Source organism: Pagrus major, chromosome 8 (assembly GCF_040436345.1).
Source record: "Pagrus major chromosome 8, Pma_NU_1.0".
Lineage (NCBI taxonomy): Eukaryota > Metazoa > Chordata > Actinopteri > Spariformes > Sparidae > Pagrus > Pagrus major.
Genome location: NC_133222.1, coordinates 33,921,639 through 33,945,690, shown reverse-complemented (window position 1 = coordinate 33,945,690; position 24,052 = coordinate 33,921,639). Strand labels below are relative to the sequence as shown.

Genomic DNA, 24,052 nt, shown 5'->3' with positions numbered 1-24,052 from the left:
CCCAACAACTGCATGTCTGTTGGTTTTCCTGTGAGTGGGTGTATTTCAGGTATGCGCCTGTGCATTTGTGTGTTTGGCGGGGGAGTTTGAGGTTAGCTGAGGTTTGCTCAGCTATCTTTGTTAGGACATCGCATTGATTTCCTTTACTGTAACCAGGATTAGTGTATTCTACACTCTCAAAGTTGTTAGTTTATTATTTTCCCCACAATGATCTGGTGACCCCTGGAAATTATCTCACGACCCCCTTGGACTCCCAAACCCCCAGCTTAAGAAGCAAAGATTTAGATCAGTTGCTCCCTTTGCTGTTATCTCTAGTCTGTCCCTGTGTCCTAAACTGTACCTCCCCTTTCTCCTCAAACCAAACTCATTCAGCTAGGAGGTTCAGAGGAGAACAATCCGGCTCATTAGATTCCAAAGGAATCACCACCAGGGAATGAATAGTTCATCTTACCATCAGCCTCTGTATCTAGTTTCCCTGTGAGCCAGCACTTGTTGAAAGAGTCTCTGCAGAGGGAGAGTACAATCAGTTTAGACGTGTGGAGTTGAAGGAGTGAACAGATTTGGATTCATGGGCATTTCCTTCAGGCTAAATAACTAACCATACTGTTATCGTTTGCTTCATTGTGGGGTAAGTATACTGATTTTAACTGCCCTCCAGCAACTGTGGTGCTAAAAATCTACTAATGGACATGTAACGTTTCTGCATGCAGCATCTGTTCAGAGCTTTTTTATTTCATGCAGTCCAGGTGTTGAAGAGTCCTTTGTTTTAACATTAAATGTCTTTACTCGGCATTTGGTCTAGTTTACTTTAGAGTTTGCGTATCTGGTGTTTTGTCGCACATCATAGAAAAGGCTGTACTTTGACCAGTTCACCTTGGGACCTTGTGTAAAGACAAATCTGTGTCAGTGTTTGTCCTTCCATCAAGTGTGAATCACAGAGGTTGCCTGTCTCTGATTGGATGAAGGACTGAGTTTCCCTTGATAGTTGCAGTGCACTGAGTCCTTCCTGGCAGTGGAAATAACTTGGGTAGTAGTAGTAATATTTAATCTGTATTCTCTCAGCAAGATCCAAGGAATGTTCAAAAAGGCTACCTGAAGTTATCATCGCCTTGTTTGTGTCAGAGCAGAGCAGCTACAGCCCATGGGAATTTGAGTTTGAAAGGGACCAAAGAGAAGAATTTTAAAGGCTTTGGAGCTGAAGGGAGATCGGATAAGATCCTGCTCAGGAGAACCCAGGAGTCAACTGATTAAACTTGTGTAACAGCACTCCACCAGACGGAAACATACACTTATGAACACAGTGAACTGCAAACAGTCCACAGGTTTAAAAACCTCAACTGACTCTCAGAAGGGTGAAATATCCATGCGCACAATGCTTCGAGAGGTGTTCCCAACGCTGCTGCTCCTGCTGCTGCTCCTATCTGTGTTCGGGGCGTCCCAAGCCTGCCTGCCGGACCCAGCTTCAGCCTACAGATTCACCGGAGCTGTATGTCGACTCACCTACCCTGCAGCTGCTGTGTGTGAGTGGGACCTTGACCATGTTTTGATACTTAATCAATTTAACCATTCATCCTTTTGTTTCAAAAAATGACCAAAATTCCTGTGAAATAGGAGGTCATGATTGATTTTGTGCTCGGGGGAACTTTGGTGCAAATGATTCTCAAAATCAGAACTGCAATTCCCACAATCCCTGATGCTTATCTCCTTCCTGTGTCAATACTTTTTTGTTTTGATTATTTTCTTGAAGAGCTAAAATGTGATGGAAAGAATTTTAGCCAGAATCAAAGAAAATAAAATACAGCATAGAGACTAACAGTCTGTCAAGGATGGTTTCATTTATTTGCAGCATAATGATTGACCTATTTTACTTTGGACTTCTTATTTGTATATGAAAGTGCCAATGAACACCCAGTCACTAAGGTGCTTGTGTTTCCCCACCTGACTGCCGTGTACTTGTATTTAAAGGGTAACCCAATTTTACACATTAGAGTGTGTATACAGGTCTTGGGGAGTACAACTGCACACAGCCTTCAGTGGCTCCAGAGGAAGCTGCATGTAATCTGATACATTTCCTCCAGTGATGTCACTCAGTTTGCATTGTGGGAAATGTAGATGCCAGGTTTTGAAAAGCAGTCCACTGGTAAAACATTGCACTCCTATAACTCTGTGGGACTCATTATCAAACTCAATTAGCAGAACCACAGATTTCACCTTTTTTATTCCACACATTGTCCTTCTTTTAACGTGGATGCTTACATTACCCACAATGCAACTAAGTGACATCACTGGAGGCAATGTATCAGATTACATGCAGCTTCCTCCGGAGCCACTAAAGTTTTATACTCCACATATGTAGAAGTATTCCTCAAGACCTGTAAACTCACTTCAAGGTGTAAAATTGGCAGAGTTATCCTTTAAGTGTCTTTGCCCATATGTCTGTGTTTGTGTGCTGCTGGCAGTGAATGAGAAAACCACTAAAGTGATTGAAGCGGCGTTCCAGCATGCCAGATACCCAAGTATGAAAGGAGAGAAATCCCTGCTCTTTATAGGCAGAGTCATATATGGCCTGGACAAGTAAGAAGACACACACACAGATGACACACACACACACACAGATGATACACACATGCACAGATGGACATGCAAAATGTGATAAAATCATGAAACGCTTCTCCATTAACCAGTTTGGAGGTCCACAACCTGTCGATTGGTCGCAGTGAATTTGAACTGCATCCAGGCGAAGGCATCGGCATGGAAATAACCAATGTGTCCGCAGTCTTCAGAGGAACCATCCAGTACGGATATGGCAGCTGGCTGTGAGTGTGTGTGTGTAACCGGCAACATCCCATCAGTCACTTGTTCTCTCAAAACAAGCCCAGTGATGGGCGATAGAAAAACACATGAGCCAATTAAAAAAAGCAAACCGCACACATCCGTGTCTATTACACCTGAAAACAGAAGGAAAACCATTAGTATGATGAAACATGTATCCCGTTATGGTTGTCTGAGAAAACAAAAACAACATCCATAATTAAGACAATACCTACATAGTCCAATTAGCCCATGTAAGGCCTGATCACATCATAGATTTCATTGGTGATGTATGGACTACTCACAGGTGTGCTTGGTGATCTACTTCAGCTAGTGGGCGAACAGTACCGCTCCAACCACACGAGACATGCTAGCATGAGTCAATCACAGTAGCTTTATGTCAGCTGGGAGCCAATCCCAGATAAGTTGTCAGTTCATCACAGGGCTGATATACAGGGACAACCATTCACGCTCACATACACACTTATGGACAATTTAGAGTAACCGAGTACCCTAACTCTTGCATGTCTTTGGATTTGTTTTTCATTCAGAAAATTATTAAAGTGTTTTTTCAAGTTATTCAGGTGATGTCAAAAGTGCTAGGAGCTCATTGCTGTCATGTTCAGACATTGCATTACCCAGTTTACATGTCAGTCAAACAGTGAGAGCAGCACAGTCAGTGGATTTCCTGTTTATTAAGAATGAAATGGCTTCCCTTGCTCCAAGGTGATTTCCCAGGAGCTTATAGTAAATTGATTTATGTCTGTCTTTCTCTTTTTCATCTAGTGTCAACGTTAAGCATTCAATTGACTTTGAAATTGAGTCTCAGATTGATCTTGGAATCAACCCCAAACTTTGTAAGTACCTTGTTTACAAAGCCAAATTGTGAAAGGGACCAAAATGTTCTCACAACTTCAACGATGTTTTTCAGAAAATGGAGTTTGATCCAATGGGAACATGCATGTCATCTGTTCAAATACATTTAAAAGCAACTTACGTATCCTAATCTTAACTATATTGTTATTTGACATGGTTCCATTCATTCGTGTTTCCTCTGTTGGCTCACTGAGTGACCTCACAGGTCACAGCTGTAATTTTAAAGGTCAGTGTGTCCACGATGTTTCCATTTATGTTGTTGAAGCCAAAAAGCCTCCTCACATTCCTTTTTAGATTAGTTGTTTGTCATGATTATTCAAGTGCGTTCGGTGTAGTGGAAACTTCTTGTAGTTTAAATTCAAGGACTGAACAGTGAGTCCTGATAATCTTTGATCTTACCTTGTATGTCCTCTCATATGTTCTCTGTTATCTCCGTCTGTCTCTTTTGTCAGACTGTGGAGAAGGGAAGGTAGCAGCAGACACATCAGACTGTTATCTGAATTTTCACAAGCTCCGCCTTCATCTGCAGGGCGATAAAGAGTAAGTGACAGAAATAAACCCTGATGGATCGTCAGCAGCAGAACAGATGAATCATCTGTCTGACCTTGCCAATGTGTGTTTGCTGTTGTTTGTCAGACCAAACTGGCTGAAAAGGCTCTTCACCGACTTCATCACCTTCACTGTCAAAATGGCCATAAAGGGACAGGTGAGGGCGAGGGAAACAGAACTCAACCTGAAGCGCGTCACTTTGTAGGCCGATAGTGAGAGTAAATGTTTGATTGAATAATAACAAACTGATGTTTAGTGTGTTCATGTCTTCTCGTTATCTCCTCAAATGCAGATTTGTAAGGAGATCAACAAGTTGGCAAATATACTGGCTGACTTTATACAAGAAACAGCAGGTGTGTGCATATGTGTGTGTGTGTGTGTGTGTGTGTGTGTGTGTGTGTGTGTGTGTGTGTGTGTGTGTGTGTGTGTGTGTGTGTGTGTGTGTGTGTCATTGTGGGGACATACACCTGTTTACACAGTCACATTGCGGGGACCGTTTTTCCTTATGTGGACAAAACGCAAGTGTTTTATCTGGGATGTCTCTGAACATTTGTGTGTGTGTGTGTGTGTGTGTGTGTGTGTGTGTGTGTGTGTGTGTGTGTGTGTGTGTGTGTGTGTGTGTGTGTGCGCGCGTGCAAATGTGTGTCCACAGAGCATTTCCTCACTGATGGAGACATCAGTGTAAATATTGGTATAACTGGTCCTCCTGTCATCACTGCTAACTACATAGAATCATACCACAAGGTAAATAATGCCTGTAAATACAATCACAACTGTACTTTAAGACTGTCAAAAGACTATCGGTGTTTAAACAGAGGAATTGTCAACATTGTCAAACACTGATGATACACATAATTTATGGGAGGTGGGCTTGTAATACATAATTTCCAATGAGACTGCAGATTTTGTTCAGACACTTGCCAACCCAAATCATTTTTTTACAGTCTCTTGTATCACACTTGGATGGCAGCTCTGGTTGCTTTAGGTGTAAGAGCTTGTTTGTCCCTCCTTTTGATCCCTTGACTTTTATAAATCTACCAGGGGCTGACCAACTACAACAACACTTCTGCTGTCATCAATGATTCTGTTTTTCACCCCAGTCAGCTGACTGAAAACAGAATGCTCTACTTCTGGTTGTCAGGTCAGTATTAGCATTGCATTTTCTCTTGAAATGTGGTAGTTCATGTACTTTAAAGGAAGTATCCTTTGTGGTGTGTGAATGTGACATGTCAAAATATTCTTGTTTGTTTTAGGACTTAAGTTCTAGGTGTCAAGTTAAAAAAATTATACATGTGGGTCATTACATTTCTCTCAGCAAGAATCAACTGCATTAAAATAATCTCTAGCAATTTAGATTTTGATGTAATATATGTGTAGTTCAGTCCGTCATTAATGCCCAGTACCAACGTTTTGTGCCAGTCCGGAGAGAAGTGTGTCTTTTAGCCTTATGTTGCCTAACCGTAAACATAGTTTACCACTATAACGATCTTTACTTGATGTGATACATAGCGCAGTCTACATGTGCTTGCAAATATTTAGAAAGAAAAAGTTTGAAAACTGAACACAATTCTGGACGGTCTTATAATGATGTTATTTTGTAGCGATAGGCTTGGATTTTTTTTTCGTATAAAGTTTACACAGCAAATTTTAGATTGGCATCTCCTATGAATTTATAATATTTGCAGTATTGCATGTGGTAAAACTATGTAGAAACTAGATTTTTCAACAAAAATATATCTATATATACAAATTACAGAGACATCTGAACTCATTTTTGCGTAGAAGTTTTCCTGTTTCAGGGTTTGTCAGTGAATTGTATTATGGCTGGTAAAGCATTTAAAAAAATAATCTATCCTCTTTTTAAAACATAACCTTCCTGAATCATAAAGTATTGATTCATTAAAGGACCAAAATGTAAGATATGGCCAGAATTTAAGTTTAAAACATTCAGAAAATTAGCTCTTTCCATTTCTTATCTTATAACTAACTTCACAGATCTCCAGTACTGTAGCCAAAGAGCAGCAGCCCATTAGCAGCAGGGTAGTTCAGTGTCTATTTGTCACTTTAAATCTTGTGTGGTAGAGCTATGACTTGTGTTTCACCCCAGACCAGGTATTGAACCCCTTGCTTACTGCTGCTTACAAAGATGGTCGTTTCCAACTCAACATCTCTGGAGCAGAGCTCACTGTAAGTACATGACCTTTAAAAATGGCGGGTAAATCATCCAGGCAGGGTGCATTAAAGTCACACATGGATGTGGTATCTTGTTGATAAAACTGTGCTTGATGATACGTTACTGCTAAGAGATTATCGGTGCCTCATTGATTGGTTCTGAATATTGAAAAAATACTGCAAAAAATAAAATCTGCTCAGATGCACAGATGTTTGTTACTGCTCATATTATATTATGAATGTGATTTCAGGAACTTTTCAAGACAAATCTCTCCAGTGCCATGCCTGAATGTATTAGAAAGGTAACATGGACAACATCCTCATCACTGCACCCTCTCAAATACAAACAGTACACATACACCTTTGTCAGGTGAGACATATCATTATGTGTTTGTGTGTATGTGTTCAGTGTCTCCTGGAATCAGCTTCTCCAGAGCTAAGAGTGTGGAGTTCATCTGTTCCCTACCTAAACATCTCCACCTTGGGTATGACCGTCTTGGTAAAGGCTTCTGGGCAGCTCCACTGTGGGAGTCAAAGCGCACCAACAATCTTCTTTGAAACGGTACATTCCCCATTCATTTCAGGACATTTTCAGCCATTTAGTAGAGAGTTAAGGAAAACAGAAAGGTCTAATGGGTTGAGCGTTGACCTGATTTGATGCACCCTACGCTACCAATCACACTGTTCTTTCACACCACTGTCTCGCTTCTCTATTGTGCTGAACAGTGATTCCCTACGAGGAGTATTTGTACCCTAAGAGCCTCAAACATTTGAAAAAATAGAAACTATGATTTGATTTAAAAGATATCCATATATTTGTCTTTCATTCAAACAACAAATTGTAAATTCACTGTCACAGAAGCCAATAAGACGGTACTTATGATGAGCTTGCTGTACAGGACATACCCCACACTAACCTGAGTCCTGTGTAAGACCCGAACGTCTCTTGTTGTGAAAGAGAGTGCATGTAAAGTAGTAACAGATATCCAGCAGAATCAACTACAATACCACATTTATCCAAACCAAACTTAACATCGACAATTCAACAGTATTACATTTGGAACATGAGGGTTGGTGTTGATGAAAGGTTTGTTTGATCTCATTGTAAAGGGGAAGAGGGACATCCCGTCCATTAGGATTTTAAATGCGCCTCCCTCTGTGAACGATTCTTGCTTCTTTCCCAATTGCATCGCACAGTGAAATCTTTACTTCTCAGTGATTGTTATGCTTTCGAAATCCTTGAACTGACCATGGTATTCAACAATGATGGAAACTGCTTATTCCAGCATCTAACACTGTTCAAGATGAGGCCTTTATCAATATTTAATTAGGCCTTATTTCTGTTGTTCTTTTCTACAAGAAGAATAAAGTGGACAAGCTGACCTACATACTTAATATTTCATTAATATGTCTGATGCACATGAGTGTGTGCTGTGTTTCAAAGCATTTAATACTGTCAAATAGGGACATCTGCTGGGCAAGCCTCGGTATTGTATTTGAATGGAGCGATGAAACTTAAGACCACAACTTTTCGTGTAACTAAATGAGGCCTTTGTTTTGTAGTGGTACTATAAAGGCCATGTGAGTGTGTTTGAGTGATGTTTTTGTCTTTGTTTCTTATATCTAGGATGTGGACTTGGTCGTCGCAGCTTCCTACGCTGACAAGAAACTCCTCCTGCAGGGTAGCCCATCAAAGTAAGACCTTTCTTCTTCATCTGTACAAGACTTACTGACCTTTTTTAAAAAAAATGTAAACACACTCCATGTGGAGTTGTGTTGATACGCGATGTGTATCATTATATTTAAAGTAAATTTGAAATTAAATTCAGTATACATACCTGAAAGGGACAAGTTTATATTTCTTGGTTTCATGGCAGCAGACCCTGTAGATGAAGAGCAATAAAGGTGTCAGTATCCTTAAAGCAGGAGAGGGACAAAATGCAATAACTGGTCAAACAGGGCTTACCAGGCATATTTCCCTCAGAGGCATTTGTGCTCCTGCACTTGGTTGTACAAGTGATAAGTGGCAGGAAGTAAGTCAGTGAAAACTCTGAAGAGACGCATCAAGCACCTCCCAATTTTTGGGAGGATGCAGTACTGCATGCAGTACTTGGCATTTCAAGACGGAGGAGTTTGAAGGGTTTTTTTCTTTTGGTTTATTTGTTTGTCACTTAATTGAATACAAAAGTTAAAACAAGCTGATCACAGTGGCTTGTGATCAGTTCATGACTGAATGTGTAGTTTGGTATATCTACAGTATCAATTTTAGTCAATGTCCTGTGCCTGCTGTGTGATTCTGATCCTCCTTCCTCTCCAGGGTTTCTGTAATCCAACCTGAGATGCTCTTACAAAATCAGCCGGTAAGCATAAAAAGTTCCAGCCGCATTAGAACTACAGAACAGAACTGAAACTTTATCCTGAAACAATTCTTTGCATTACCCTGAGAAGTATTTATTATATGGCCCCACCAGGGACAACATCAGGAAGACTTCCTGCCAGAATCCTTCAAAATAAAAGTGCTCCTCCCAAAAACTGCACAAATTGACCGTATTTTTTGAGAAGCTGTATGTTTGTTATATGTTCCCTCTGTGATTAAAGAGATTTTTCAAGGACACAGAACTTTTGTTCTCCTCCCATTTAAATACATTTTTCCAATGTCGCTTATTAAAATGCTGATGTTTCAATGTTTAGACTTCACCTCTCCCTCTGTTTCCAGTTGTTGAATGAGACACAGTTGGAGTTCCTAAGAGAAGCTGTGGAGAAGATAGGCATTCCTAAAGTCCTGTCTGGTAAGAGACTGAGAAATGGTCATGGATAATAAAGTGAAACCTGGTTTAAACCTCAACCAGATGACAGCCCCAGTGTTACCTATTCTAACATAGATTTACTGTCAATTTGACTTTGAGCTCTCCTCTTGTCAGTAAATGGCTCCAGATCAGAGCAGAATCCGATGTGACTTTCAGTGTTTACTCCTCCAGAAGGTCTCGCTCTGCACCCGACTCTCTCCTCCTGCTCTGAGCAGCTGATCAGCAGCAAAATGTAGCTTCAGAAATAACAATGAGACTTGTTATGGCCTCATGTTGCATTAATACCAGTTGTGTGTGGGATGTAAAGCCAAAGGAGGGTGATTTTTTTCTCTGGAATACTTCTGTGGTGTGTGTTCCAGTTCTTGAAGTTGAGCTGACCGGGTTATTGGACAAGCAGGGAGTGAACTTCTTCGACATCGTTAACCCAGAGGTGCTTCCTCGAGATGTGAGTGCTCTCTGTTACTGTTTTTCACTCTGTCACATGCCATTCTTTGTATTTCTGAGTCAAATTGCCTCTCTCCTTTACCTCTTTATGCTGCAGGGCTTTGTGGTGATTTCGATGGATTTTGGTTTCCCTCATCACCTCCTGGTTGAGTTCCTCAAGAAGACACTACAGTAACTGGGCAAACCTAAAGTACTCCGGGCCACATTTGGTTTTAGGGACCTAGGTGAAAGTGTTGCTTGCATAGAAAATGTACGCTTTGCGGTGATTAGCAACATGTATAAGCGGTACAAAACATGCCCCTGTGGTAGCACATTTTGATTTTGACCATTTGGATGTATGTTAACCAATGTTGTTTTTAGATAATACATCTTGTTCAGCTCTTTTTGTAAAATGTTGATAACAAAGGTGTGGACAATAGGGGTGGGTGGTTCAGTTTCATTAAAATAATTCATTTAGATAATAACTTCCAGTGGGCTCAATATATTATTTGGATGTCTGAATATACTATGCTTTATTTATTCAGTTTGACTAAAACATTTATTTTAGACCCCTGACACTGAATAAAAAACATACCTGGATATTCCCTGCCTCTCTGAAAACACTCTGCCACAGAGTTCACTGACAGAGTGTTTTCAGAGAGGCAGGGAATATCCAGGTATGTTTTTTATTCAGTGTCAGGGGTCTGAGTGAGGCATTTCCCTTCTCCTCCTCCCTCCTTCTCTGCTGCAGCTCCGTGATCTCGTGTTTTTTTTATGTGTTTGAATACATTTGTGCTGCTGTCAGAGTTTTCTACACACATCACAGTCTGCAACGTTTTCATTTACAGCTGGGAAGTTGCTCCGAACGATGCTCCTCTTGCGTTCAGCCAACGTTTTTAGACAGCTCTACTTGTTGACCTAGAAAAACTGAAACTGAGAGACTTGCATCAGTGATGTTAGTTTCACTTTAAATTGCAGGCAAGCAAAAGGCAGACATACAGTCAAGGCACAAACTTACTATTTAAACTGATCATCCAACATACAGTCACCAAATATCAACCCAGTCGAACACCAAGAGGAGTTGCTAGACAACACTCTCCACCATCATCAAAACATCCATCCTCCAGGACAGTTTCTGAGACTTGGAGAAGTAATGCCAAGGCACATTAAAGGTGCACTATGTAGTTTTGGGAAGAAATTTTAACCCGAAGAGAAAGATCTTCATTGACAGATTTTTTATGCCTAAACAAACTAAACAAACAAACTCTCTTTGTTCTCATGACTGAATAAACAAACTGACCTTAAAGGACAACTCAATTTCATACTGTCTTACTTTGTTTATATGTGGCGGACCCTGCCACCTTTCTAGTCTCAAACAGTGTTCTGGGACCTTATTTTCCTCTGAGAACAGCTTGTTTATTCAGCTCAAAAATAAAAATCCTAATATTACCTCATTAATATTGTAAAAGTTACAATTCTGAGTTCGAATTTCTTCTCCAAAACTACATAGTGCCCCTTTAAAGCTGTTCTGGTGGCACGTGGTTGCTCGACAGCACACAAAGACACGTTTCCTTTCATTTTTGACCCGTCTGTGAACTGGAACAAATCATTTCCATGCACTTCTTCAACAGTCATCACTACTGATTCTGGTAAAAAGATGTCTTTGACATGAAAAACACATGTGCATGCAGGACACACCTTTTAATGTCAAGTGTAGTCCACGAGTCTCTTATCTCTTCAGTCTGGATACCAGACACGTGAGTGAGGTGACCTTCACACATGACCTGTGTTCAGTGGCATTACTTAACTGTCGCAGAACACAGGTCACACGTGAAGGGCACCCCACAATGACGGAGAAAAGACAATTCAAAGGTGTGTTGCTGTTGAATGTGTGTGAATGTGCTTGTTCCACTTTTTCTCTTCACACAGTTCTCTTTACCGACATGCAGCTGAGCATAACAACTGATCTGACATCAACAACTGAACTAACTAAAACACTTCGTACACATCTCTCGTTCAGCCTTTGTACCAGAACACTGACAATGCATGATAACATCACCTGTATCGGCTGATAAAGACTTTAACATGACATATTGGTGTCAGCTAGAAAAAAACAAAGCAGATACTGTACAACAGGCCAACAACATGGCTCAGTAGCAAAATAACCTTATACATAAATGTCTTACATGTGAAAATGAGCAATTAGTGTTCCATCTGATGTATTATTGGTCAAAACTAACCACATACTTACAATCACCTTACTTACCCTATAACTAAATAATAATAATAATAATAATAACTTTTATTATATATGTAATGAAATGAAATAAAATACAGATAGAGTGAAGATGACATTAAAACAATGTCATGCTAACAGAAACAAAGAGAAAAATATAAAAAATAAATATACATAAAAAAAAATAATATAAACATTAAAAAAATGTTCCTGAATGAGCTAAGTTCCTCAGACAAGCTGTTCCAGAGTCCGGGGGGCACAGAGAGCCGAAGTCACGCCCCTTGCGTTGGACCCCACGGGACCTTATTTCTGATAACAGTTTAGAAAGTCACAGTTTGTCGTAAATTAAGTAAAATATGATCTAGCTTTGTGTTAAAGCGCTCAGTGAACTACATCGTCTCACTCAACACGTCACCAGCACCAACATGGCCGCTGCCTCGGCACAGACAAGGTACTAAAAAAAGATGAAAATCTCATTAAAACTGGTCATATTGACAACTGCAGTTATGTGAAAGGGTAGTTTGTCAGTTTGTGTGCTGCTAATATACAGGAGCAGCTCTACAATGTTTAAGTTACGGGTTTTGGTGACCGTTCAATGAGACAACGTCACTAACGTGACTTCTGGCTGTGTAATCTTCATAATCACGTATTTTCAGTCTTCTCTTTTATTAGTTTTATGACAAACTGCGACTTTCTCCAGATGAAAATGTATCTTTTAAATTGATAAAACATCATATGTGTGATTCAAGTCACAATTCAAACTGAATCAAAAAATGATTTTCCCTCTCTATTCTGCACTAACTGGATGTTTTTTGATGAGCTTTGGCTGAGACCAGAGTAAAGGATGTTGCAGTAATCTAAGCGAGAAGGGTCAAGGACAAATCTATTAAGATTTTGACTAGATAAGAAGGATCTTATTTTACTTGAGCATCAAAGAATCAAATAAAACGCAGATGTTTTTAGCAACTGGCCTCATATTTGCAGTGAACCAAGAATATCTTGTATGTGGGATCTGGAACTGAGCGTGCCAAAGTCTCTGATTTATCTGTGTTTAGCCTACGAAGCTATGAGGAGCTGCAATGTAACAACTCTTTCAGTCTGTTAAATAAATAGAGCAGACACACAGGCCATAATACATTATATAATGCAGTGACAAAGTAGCACGTCATGATATGATAACAGTCCAGGACAAGGGATAACATCTTAGTGTATTCATTCATTGACAGATGAAGGGTATATACAGAAATTCTTAAGTTGAATTTAATACCTTTTAATACCTTTTTTAATACCTTCACAATATTTTTTAATACCAACACGACTTCAAGCTGCAACTGTAGTGGCAACCTTTCGAACTTCAGTGTTGGGGGTAACTAATTATAAAGTAACGGATTACTGTCATTTGGTTACTTAACTTTCTGAGTGAATAAGTGTATACTTTGTTACTTTTTTGCCTCAATAAAAACACTGACCTATACACAATTATTTGTTATTTAATCCTAACCCAAGACAAAAAATTATTTCACTGTTATGTGTAGGAAGAGCGCACACCACTTCTCCAGCGCTACACTTTCTTTTAAAATCATTCTATCTCAATGAAGACTAAATGACAAATGAAAATCCGAAAAGGTTTAAAAAGTTTAAAAACAGAAATGTTTAATTAAAGGACTTCTGTAAAAAGTAAAGTGACGAGTATATAAAATAACAATTCCTTTCCAAAAGGAGTAAGGTAGCAGTAAGGAGAGAGAGAGAGAGAGAGAGAGAGAGAGTGTTTGCTGTGGTAGGCCTACCGCTGTGGCTTGCGGGAGAGCGGTGGAGGTTTTGGGGATGTATATATATATATATATATATATATATATATATATATATATATATATATATATATATATGTATATATATATATATATAAACATATATATATATACACACATAAATTTCACTGCACTTTACTGCTTTTTGCACTCTGGTTAGACTGAATTGCATTGCAATGACGATAAAGTTGAATGAATCTCATCGTATTTTCATTATTAGTCTATATTAGTCTTATGTATAGCACACACCAAGCATCTGTTTTTTATTAAACTGTAACATCCAGTGGTCACATATACTTCTCTTCTCTCTTCAGATGCACTTTTAAAATATTTCACCACCACCCCCAGTGAGCATCAGGTGCTCCTGTCCTCTACCTCAGCACACCAGAGTGACACAGCATCAGGACTAAAGGCTGCACCAATAGACCCTGCTGACTGGCCATCTCTTCCAACTGACAAAGTAAGAAAGGAGTTAGTTCACAGAGGACCATTTCAAATAAAAAACAGTTACACATATCCCAAAAACAAAGTTGGGAGAAAGTGTCCACATGACTGTTTTTACCAGAGTCAGTGGGGAAAAAATCAAAAGAAGCTGGCTGATGTACTCAAAAAAGAATGATAGCTTACACTGCTTCTGCTGAAAAAGGTTTCCTCCCAAAGAATACAGACTGTTTTTATTTTGTATGTAAATAGAATATTCTTTAATATGTTTGTGCAATACCTTATTTATATTGTATTTTTAATTTATCACTTGTTTCTTTTTTCAGTTTTTATTTGGTGTGATATTTTTGACTTAAAAGAAATAAAATCGAATAGAATACATACATGTAGTTTCTGTGTGAGTGTATGAAAATTAATTATAAAATTGACTGCGATGCAAGGGGGCGCCAGTCAAAATCTTGCCGAGGGAACCAAATTGGTCAGGGCCGGTGTAGTGCCGAGAAGGGACTGCTTGCCGAAAAACGACTGCCCCCGACGGGAACGCGCATCAGTTCAGAGGAAGTGGGCGTAGGTCTACTACGGGTCAGCTGGCAGACGCAGCACCGAGAGAAATGTTTTTTTTACTGTGCAGTCCTGTAGCCCAAGTGAAGAGGCTACGGAAAAAGAACGGCGCAGATAAAAAAAGTAACCTGATGTTTCCATAATGTAGGCTAGTTGTCAACAGTTGATGAGGGTAGATGCTTTACCTTGCCACTTTTATTGTTGTTGTTGTTGTTATCGTTGCAATGTGATTTTACACCGCTTTGATCTATAAATAAAGTCATAATTCAATATCCCTGTTTCAGTGATTTTATAACGAGGATTAGGAAATCAATGCAGAAAAGAATGCAGGAGTGTTTCCACGTCACATTAGATAGCAATCATATAACACATACTGAGAAATTAGTAAGTGCTATCAGAGGCGGGTAATAACGATTTACATTTACTTCATTACATTTACTTAAGTAACTTTTTGGATAACTTGTACTTTTAAGAGCATAATTATGAATACAATAATGCAGTATATATAGAACTGTAGGCTAACTGTAACGGATTGCCTTTACATTCTGCATAACATTCTCTGTGTTTGCCAGGTGCATGTACAGTGAATTTGGTCAATATCACTCCTTGCAATCCAGAGTTATAGGGTGCAGTCACTTTTCGGCAGGCGCTGCCAAAAAGTGACTGCACCCTATAACTCTGGATTGGGAGGGGTTACATTCTCTGTCTTTTCAGCATTAATAGTAGAGGAAACCAGGTACATGTACAGTGAATTTGGTCAATATCACTCCTTGCAATAAGGACTTACAGGGTGCAGTCACTTTTCGGCAGGCCCTGCCGAAAAGTGACTGCACCCTATAACTCTGGATTGGGAGGGGTTACATTCTCTGTCTTTTCAGCATTAATAGTAGAGGAAACCAGGTGCATGTACAGTGAATTTGGTCAATATCACTCCTTGCAATAAGGACTTACAGGGTGCAGTCACTTTTCAGCAGGGCCTGCCGAAAAGTGACTGCACCCTGTAACTCTGGATTGGGAAGGGTTACATTCTCTGTCTTTTCAGCATTAATAGTAGAGGAAACCAGGTGCATGTACAGTGAATTTGGTCAATATCACTCCTTGCAATCCACAGTTATAGGGTGCAGTCACTTTTCGGCAGGCGCTGCCAAAAAGTGACTGCACCCTATAACTCTGGATTGGGAGGGGTTACATTCTCTGTCTTTTCAGCATTAATAGTAGAGGAAACCAGGTACATGTACAGTGAATTTGGTCAATATCACTCCTTGCAATAAGGACTTACAGGGTGCAGTCACTTTTCGGCAGGCCCTGCCGAAAAGTGACTGCACCCTATAACTCTGGATTGGGAGGGGTTACATTCTCTGTCTTTTCAGCATTAATAGTAGAGGAAACCAGGTGCATGTACAGTGAATTTGGTCAATATCACTCCTTGCAATAAGGACTTACAGGGTGCAGTCACTTTTCGGCAGGGCCTGCCGAAAAGTGACTGCACCCTGTAACTCTGGATTGGGAGGGGTTACATTCTCTGTCTTTTCAGCATTAATAGTAGAGGAAACCAGGTGCATGTACAGTGAATTTGGTCAATATCACTCCTTGCAATCCAGAGTTACAGGGTGCAGTCACTTTTCGGCAGGGCCTGTACCATCTCTGCAAACAACAAGTGACAAAACGTCTCCCCCTATGTACAAAATGGACAGCCCTCCTTTTTTACATTTCACATGATCCTTCATGAGAGGTGACCTGTTTTTTTTTTTTTTTAACCCTGTAAGACCCAGATATAGAAAAAAATGAGCAAACATTTTTTTGACCTGATATTGTTTTAGGAGGCCTCTGATGTAGAAATTAAAGAGTATTCAATTTTTTTTTACATTTTTGTAAGTTTTTAGGGAAATGTTGCAAATTTGCAACGCTGGGAATAGTTGGGAGCAGAATTTCTGTGTTTGTACTCACTTTGTCTGAACAGATATACAGAACATTTAAGTAGCCATGGTCTGAGTTTCCAGAGTTTGTTCTTCTTTTCCATCTCTGACACAGTCAAGTTGTTTGTAAAGTGTAATGATGTCAACAGAGATTGGAATCTGTTGCGGGACATCACATCAGAAACAGGGGTGTACCGTGTGTCTGTCTCCCAATACATACGGACTCCAGCCATTTGCACTAGGCCCATCTTCAGGTACATGCCAAGCATCTTCTCAATTTCCTTATTATTGGTGTTAACAGATGTTCCATTTTTTTGCAAGCTGTACTCATTTGTGTTTCTTGTCAGAGCCTCAATCATGTCTTCTGTCACAAACTTTTGGAATAGACAGGGTGGTAGACCATGTGTCGAGGGTAGAGATCTAAGTATTTCCATTAGTATGTCCATAAGTATTATCATTTCAATACAAATGCTAATCAAAATTCCACTACATTCAAACAATACTGTCTGGCTGTCCTATTATGCTCTCTACTTATCATACTAAAAGGAACACATGCATCCCCCCAGAGCACTTACAGGTTCACATTCAAGACCATTTACACCTGTCCCTGAACAATGCAACAGGCATCCCCCCAACAAATCCAGAACATTCAGAACCTGTTTTTCTATCTCCTAATGCTACAAACTGCTACTTTGGCAACACTGAGAAAAATAGCTCAGGATCATTTAGAAGTTAAAAAACAAACAAGAAACTACGAAGATACAGGGAGTTTTAAATACTGCTATAGATGATGGAGTTTCAAATACCCCATACAATTTATTCATGTGTTTAATTATGGTCTAAGCTAAACTAAGTAAAAAATTAACAGAAAAACACATTTAGAGCTTAGTTACAATGAATCATCTAACACTTTAAATTTCTACTACATTTTTTTTCAATTTGTGACCATGTGAGAAGTGCAGTGTCCTTATGTAATGTGTAAGGAGCACAGGCTATTTTGACTACCACTCTGATCCAACGTTGTAGAATTGCAACATAGACATAAGAAGCTCTAAATCAAATTTGATGAATGTTTTCCAAAATAACCAAATATGTACATGTTCTAGACATTGTAATAAACACAAAAAAAAATATTTAAGGAATTTTAATTACTTTAATCCTAACAAATCCAGTTGTGCAAAATAAGGAAATGAGCTCAGTGGGAAGTTTGCAGGTAGAGTGAGTTCATGGTCAGATGACCGAACCTATAAACACTTATTCTATCCAATAGCATTGTGAGGACAAACAATAGGACCCATTAACTATGTAAATGTGGTCTTGAGAAAAAAAACATTTGCAGGCATTTTTTTAGAATTGTTAAAAGTGATGTGGTAAATTTGCAACAGTGGGTCTTACAGGGCTAATGTTACTTCAAGAGAGAAATTACGTCAAAAAACTGACTGACAGCTTTATTCTTCAAACAACTTTGTAGTGTTTCTTATGTCATCGTCCTTGACACAACTGTCAAAGGGCTGGTACAGTTTGACAATGTAAACAGCAAAAGAATAATCTGGTCCTCATCAGTACATACAGATCACAAAAAAGACAATATCAATGATGTAACAAAGAGTGCCTTAAGGAATGTCATTGTCAGATTTTATATCAGTGATGTAACAGATTTTGACCCCTGGCAAAGGTTGCTACTTAAAATAAAAAAGTCTTGCGTGATTTCTAATAAATTAAAGACATTTATTAACGCTTCTTTTTCATAGGCGCTCCACCCTACAATGATCTTCTTTGCTAGTCTCTGTCTCTCTGGAAGAGATCAATTATAGTGTTGATAAATGGTGTGACCTCAAGACCGAAAGTTAAAAACCTTGGAAATGTTCAGAATTAGAAACTGTTCTGGAGCTTTTGATCACATTATACAGTCTTTCTAAACATCCAAAGAGACCCAACAGTCATGGACTCGTAGATGAATGATGATGTAGCCATGCTACACAACAGCCCTGCAGTAAATACTGCTAGTTTCTAACACTGCCTTGTTTGTGTGTGTTGCCTCAATTCTGTGGTATGTTTTGAGGCTGCTCTTCATGAAGACGTTTTTGGAACTTGTGAAGACTTAGAAAGTTTCTGTAGCTTTTTTTTATAATAATATAATAACTTTTATATATAGAGCACCTTTAAACAGAGTTTACAAAGTGCTTTGACAGACAGAGCAAAAGCAGGACACTCAGGAAGATAATTTAACAAGAGAAATGTCAAGCCAAACTGGGAGACCTTAAAACAAGAAGGCAAAAAAAGAAAACACAAATCAGAATCAGAGTCAGAGTCAGAATTCCTTTATTAGTCCTGCAAATGGAAAAATTTGTGCGTCACAGCAGCCAAAGGACAGTTCAATATAACAATAAACAATAATAATAGTAAAAAATAAACAATATAATAAAAAGGTAAGAAATAGAAATAGAATCGTATATACATAATGCGTACAAATATAAACAGTGTAATCATAAACAGTGTGGGCAGTGTATTGTTATTATAAATAATAAATATGAGTTTGAAACAATACATACACATATTTATGCATACATACACCGATCAGCCACAGCATCAAACATCTGGACAGACAAAGCGACACCGTCACCTTCATTGACAGAGTCAATAAAGAAAAGATAAAAACTCATATCGCCACTTCCACTGCAGCATAACTGGAGATGTGCTGTATAGATACCTGTCTGACCTCTGTCTTGTGTGTGTGCCTGCATGCTGTGCTGAGTGACTAACATAGGAGGAAGTGAAACATTAAAGGAATGTCTGCTTATGGACTCGAAGAGATAAATGCAGCACAGACAGGCCTCTGCACCAGATGCCTCCAGTTCATTAGGCAACATGCCGTGGAGCAGTAGCATTTTCGTTTATGGGTACCTCCCCAGTACAGAGTATGTTACACAGAATGCGAGCCGTCAGATCGTACTTGTCATGTTGCTTTTATGTTACCATCTGTGGTTTCAGATTGACTTTGCATGTCCGTGCGCCGCAGGCAGGAACGTCCTTCACTGCTACTGTTACATGGTGTTGCCATCTCTCATCATAGTCAGCATTATAATGTGGAACGACCAGCGGATTGGTCGGATCTTCAGATACTTCTGCTACCACTCATCAGCTAAAAAGAAAACGTGCAGCTGCCACAGGAAATTCGGTTGCGAGTTCATCATATACTTTCTTCAGGCTGCAGCGTCTGGATTTCTTTGGTGTGGGTCAGTGCTCGTAGATGGAGACTGGTTTGTGTGCTGTGGAAACTCTGAAGAGTTCATTACTTTATCCTGTATGGGGGAGAGTGAGATTGGTCCGGCTGAGAAGGCGAGAAAAATTCACCTGAAAAACCAGTCGATGGTGAGTAAAGCCCGTCCTGCCACACAACATCTGTTCTAGAGGACAAAGTCAACAATAAACTAAACAGTACGTAATGAGAAGTGCTTTTGAAAGTAACTGATATTTTTGTCAGGTTATAGGGTTAACCTGCATCCTGCTGACCATTGCCTGCTCCTTCATTTTCGCCCTGCCATGGAACAGGTGGTGCACAAGGAGGAATCACTTCAGGGTGGTGTTTGAAGAGACTATACTGGAGCAGACAGAAATTATTTTGTTGGATGAGATGAAGAAAGCTGCTGCAGACGCTGTCACACAGTCGCTGGCAAATCTGTCCACCACTAAAGACACGGACTATGAAAAAACTGAGAACAAGAACAATATGCTTTTAAATATGAATGTAAACTGGGACCAAATAGCTTGTCTTACTGATGCTCTTATTGAAAGTATTCCAAACAATTTAACTGAAAATACTGTATGAATATATGTGATAGCACTTCACGATACAGGTCCGCAAATTTCATGGTTAATAGTTAAAGGTGCACTACACAGTTTTAACCAGATGAGAAATTAAAGCATTGACTGATTCTTTTTATGCCTAAACAAACTCAATAAACAAACTCTCTTTGTTTTCATGACTGAATAAACTGAATAAACAAACTGACCTTAAAGGACAACACAGTTTCAGACTGTTTTGCTTTGTACTTTTTATGTGGCGGACCCTGCCACCTTTCTAGCTCCAAACAGTGTTCTGGGACTTTATTCTCCTCTGAGAACAGCTTGTTTATTCAGGTATGGGAAACATAAATATTTCTGAGTTTGTATTATTAGCTTAAACTAAATTTGAATTTCTTACTTATTCTTATTTCTTACTTCTTACTACGGAGTGCCCCTTTAAATTTGTTACCTGCTACTTTTCTACTTGACACGAAATTTGCTGACCTGTGAAGTGTAGTGTTACCGAATATTTCTATTATTAACAATGCTGAACACTCAATGGAAGAAGAAAACACATATTAATGTGCCACACATACATGAATGTATGTTTAGGAGACATGTACTGGTACTGGCTATTTTTGTATGATCATAAAACCTATGTTTACTGTTGCTTTTTGAACGAAAATATTTCAATATTTCATATTATTGCCTCTTATTCACAAATATAATCTACCTTTAATTATGGGTTGTCTATGTTGTTGTTTTGGTGGTGTTCGAGTTGCACTGTGCTTTATCATTTGTTGTCATAAATCATTATTGTTTTTGAAAACTGAGTCATTAATGTACCACTGTACTTTTCTGTTTTCATGTAATACATTTACATGTTGCTATGTTAAACTGATGTTAAATGAAAAGCAGTCTTTTGCATTCTTACCAGGAGTTAGAAAAGAAGATCCAACCCTACTGCTGTCGGCCACTTAGCTCAGGTTAGCATAAAGAACAACTAGCTTGGCTCTGTTTAAAGGTAAAAAAAGTACACTAACCAGCACCTCTAAGGTCAATATGTTAGAAGTGTTAGAAAACCAATGTACCTTTCTGAAAACAATATGTTGAAACTTTACATGTCTTTATTTTAGAACTTTATGCTTCTTTAGGATTAACTTCTAATTTATGTTGTGACAACACGCTGCTCACGGTCTGGTTAGGTTTAGGCACAAAAAACACTTAAAAATACCTGGTTTTGTTGTCATAATCACAGCTGAAGACGTTCCAACTTTTTGTCAATAATATAATATGGAAATTGTCCCAAGGTCTCCTTAAAAATATCCAGTGGTGTCATGCTTACAAATGCTGAAACGCCATTGTCAAAAATATCCAGTTATGGGTGCCCCGATTGCCCACTTGGTAGAGTGGGGGGCACATGTACGGAGGCTGAGTCCTCAGCCTGTCTTCGATTCCAGCCCGTTGCTGCATGTCTTCCCCCACTCTCTCAGGTTACCTGTCAATCTCTAATCTTTCCTATCAAATAAAGGCTAAAAGCAAAAAACTAAATTAAATGAAAATCTTAAAAATATCTCTAACTGCTGTCACTGGCTTGGCAGTCTTCTCACTTGCAACTGCACCATAGTCTCCTCCACCTGCTGATATGAAAGTCAGGTCACGTGTATGTATGTATGTATGTATGTATGTATGTATGTATGTATGTACGTATGTATGTATGTATGTGATATGGGTATTGATATTGGTGTGACTAAGCATACTCCATACAGCTACATCTGTAGTGTGCTGCACCTTTGTGCATTGATGGTTATTTGGTTTAAGGATCAGTGGTACAATGTGTTCTATGACTCTCGAGGAGATGTCTAAAAAGTGAGCAACGATGTCTTCATGTTTTTTTCTGCTTTGGCTTCAAACTATTAATATTTAACTGTAATTACAAGAAAGAGTCATATGAAAGACATTTTTGAGTTGCACTCCTGGAATGATAGGATCCAATGTTTAAATATCTCCACTAGTAATGTTCATTTTATTTTTTTAATCTGCCAATCGCCTGTCCACACATTTTTTGAAATGACATTAGTGGACTGATGGAGTACTTCTTTAATAAAGTATTTTCTACGGGATACAGAAAGTCTGTATGTCTGGTAAGTTTCGACCTGCCCCAATTTTGTTGAAAGACCTTTATTCTCACTCCTACATAATGCCTTGAATCTTCACCATATAAGAGAACCTAACTGTTCACACATGTATTTCTGGAAGTTTGATGATAATTTGATCGTGACAAAGAGAAAAATTGAGCAAGCAAAAGTACTTCAAGTCTCATCCTGGCTTCACATGATCACTATCACATTTTTCAGTGGAAACAAGCTGTGAAGAAGAGATAAGAGCATTCCAGTGCTTACATGCGCTTTGCCTGGTGCTCTGGCCTCACCATCAAGAGGCTACTAGGCTTAAAATTCTTCTTCTATATTATATTAACCACAATGTGGACGATGAAGCCACATGCTCATCGAGACATGCCCCCACCCTGAGTCTCAACCTCTGGGTTCCTAGATGCTCCAGCCACACCACGACTCTGTTGGACCCCTGCTCATCCCCCTGCAACCAACCCCCTTTTTCATCCCTCTCCTTGACACCAACCATCCACTGAATACGACCCCCATCCTATCTCAAATGTTCTATCAGTTCAAATATAATACAAAGTATTAAAAAGTACAAAGTATTCACATCAAAACATAAACGGCAGGTGGGGGATGAGGACTTGCATATGCTAAACCATAGCAGTGACCTGCATTAGTAGGTCTCACTTTGAGGTTTGTTCCACACTGTGCAAAGTTCCATTAATAATAATTTTCTTCATTATATTTATACTATGCTCATTAGAGCAGTCAAAAGCTCACATGGAGTACAGTGCCGTTTAGTAGTTTAGTAGCAGTGCTATAAGGTAGCAAGAAAAAAAGCTACCTTATTTAGACAGACAGACATGTGAAAGCAGAGTAAGGTGACCTTCATGCATTATCTATTTTCTGTGACGGGTGACTGACTGCAGACCAGATTATCATCACCATCTTGGTGACGCTGTTTACATTCCCCCAGGTGCAAAATTGAAAACAGCTTTGTCTATTTCCTGTATGTGTGTATATGTGTTTATGTTTATATGTCGATAGCCTAAATAACTGTATGTGTTCTATGTTTGTGTAGTAGCATGAAGAAGTGACAAGCTTCCATTCAGTATGCAGCCCTGTTTTGTGTAATGACAAACAAATGACCTACAAGTTATAGCAGTTATAACTAACACTGCAAAGGTCATAACATTGATCCACAATAACACAGATGAATATGCATTCCCCTTAAAATTAGTTCACTGGTGTAATTAATTTTTAAAATGTCACTCTAAGAATATATTCATATACTGAAACCCTAGATAAAGTAAATGTAGTTGCTTATACTGATATTAGTGCCAAATTACTTCTGATTTGTAGGTAAAACATTATTTATTCTCAATTAAAGTGGCCATGATTTCTTTTGAAGTTATGTATCACAGTGAAATGTTTAAATATAGACAACATCTAAGTTAATTATCAACTTCAGAAAGAAACAAAGAAAGTCTTTTTACAAACTCTCAATAGGTGAAAGAATGGGTACAGGCAGCTCGACTGCAGTCTA

The 24,052-nt window shown here is 39.0% G+C and overlaps 1 protein-coding gene across 3 annotated transcripts; it reads left to right on the top strand.

The window, feature by feature from the left end:
- The first annotated feature begins 366 nt into the window (after positions 1 to 366).
- On the top strand, positions 367 to 10,123 carry cetp (cholesteryl ester transfer protein, plasma). Of its 3 annotated transcripts, XM_073471561.1 has the most exons (18): positions 367 to 628; positions 1,063 to 1,520; positions 2,460 to 2,574; positions 2,685 to 2,816; positions 3,598 to 3,668; positions 4,140 to 4,227; positions 4,324 to 4,393; positions 4,529 to 4,589; positions 4,889 to 4,980; positions 5,278 to 5,377; positions 6,344 to 6,423; positions 6,660 to 6,710; positions 6,818 to 6,970; positions 8,036 to 8,103; positions 8,726 to 8,768; positions 9,125 to 9,197; positions 9,575 to 9,660; positions 9,757 to 10,123. In XM_073471561.1, the coding sequence occupies exons 2-18, from the start codon at positions 1,292 to 1,294 to the stop codon at positions 9,832 to 9,834; spliced, it is 1,590 nt and encodes a 529-aa protein (XP_073327662.1). In that variant the 5' UTR covers positions 367 to 628; positions 1,063 to 1,291; the 3' UTR covers positions 9,835 to 10,123. The 3 variants fall into 3 exon arrangements, with proteins under 3 accessions (XP_073327662.1, XP_073327661.1, XP_073327663.1); XM_073471560.1 differs by lacking the exon at positions 367 to 628 and having other exon boundaries at positions 1,000 to 1,520; XM_073471562.1 differs by lacking the exons at positions 367 to 628; positions 9,125 to 9,197; positions 9,575 to 9,660; positions 9,757 to 10,123 and adding an exon at positions 8,880 to 9,032 and having other exon boundaries at positions 1,202 to 1,520.
- Positions 10,124 to 24,052: the final 13,929 nt, after the last annotated feature.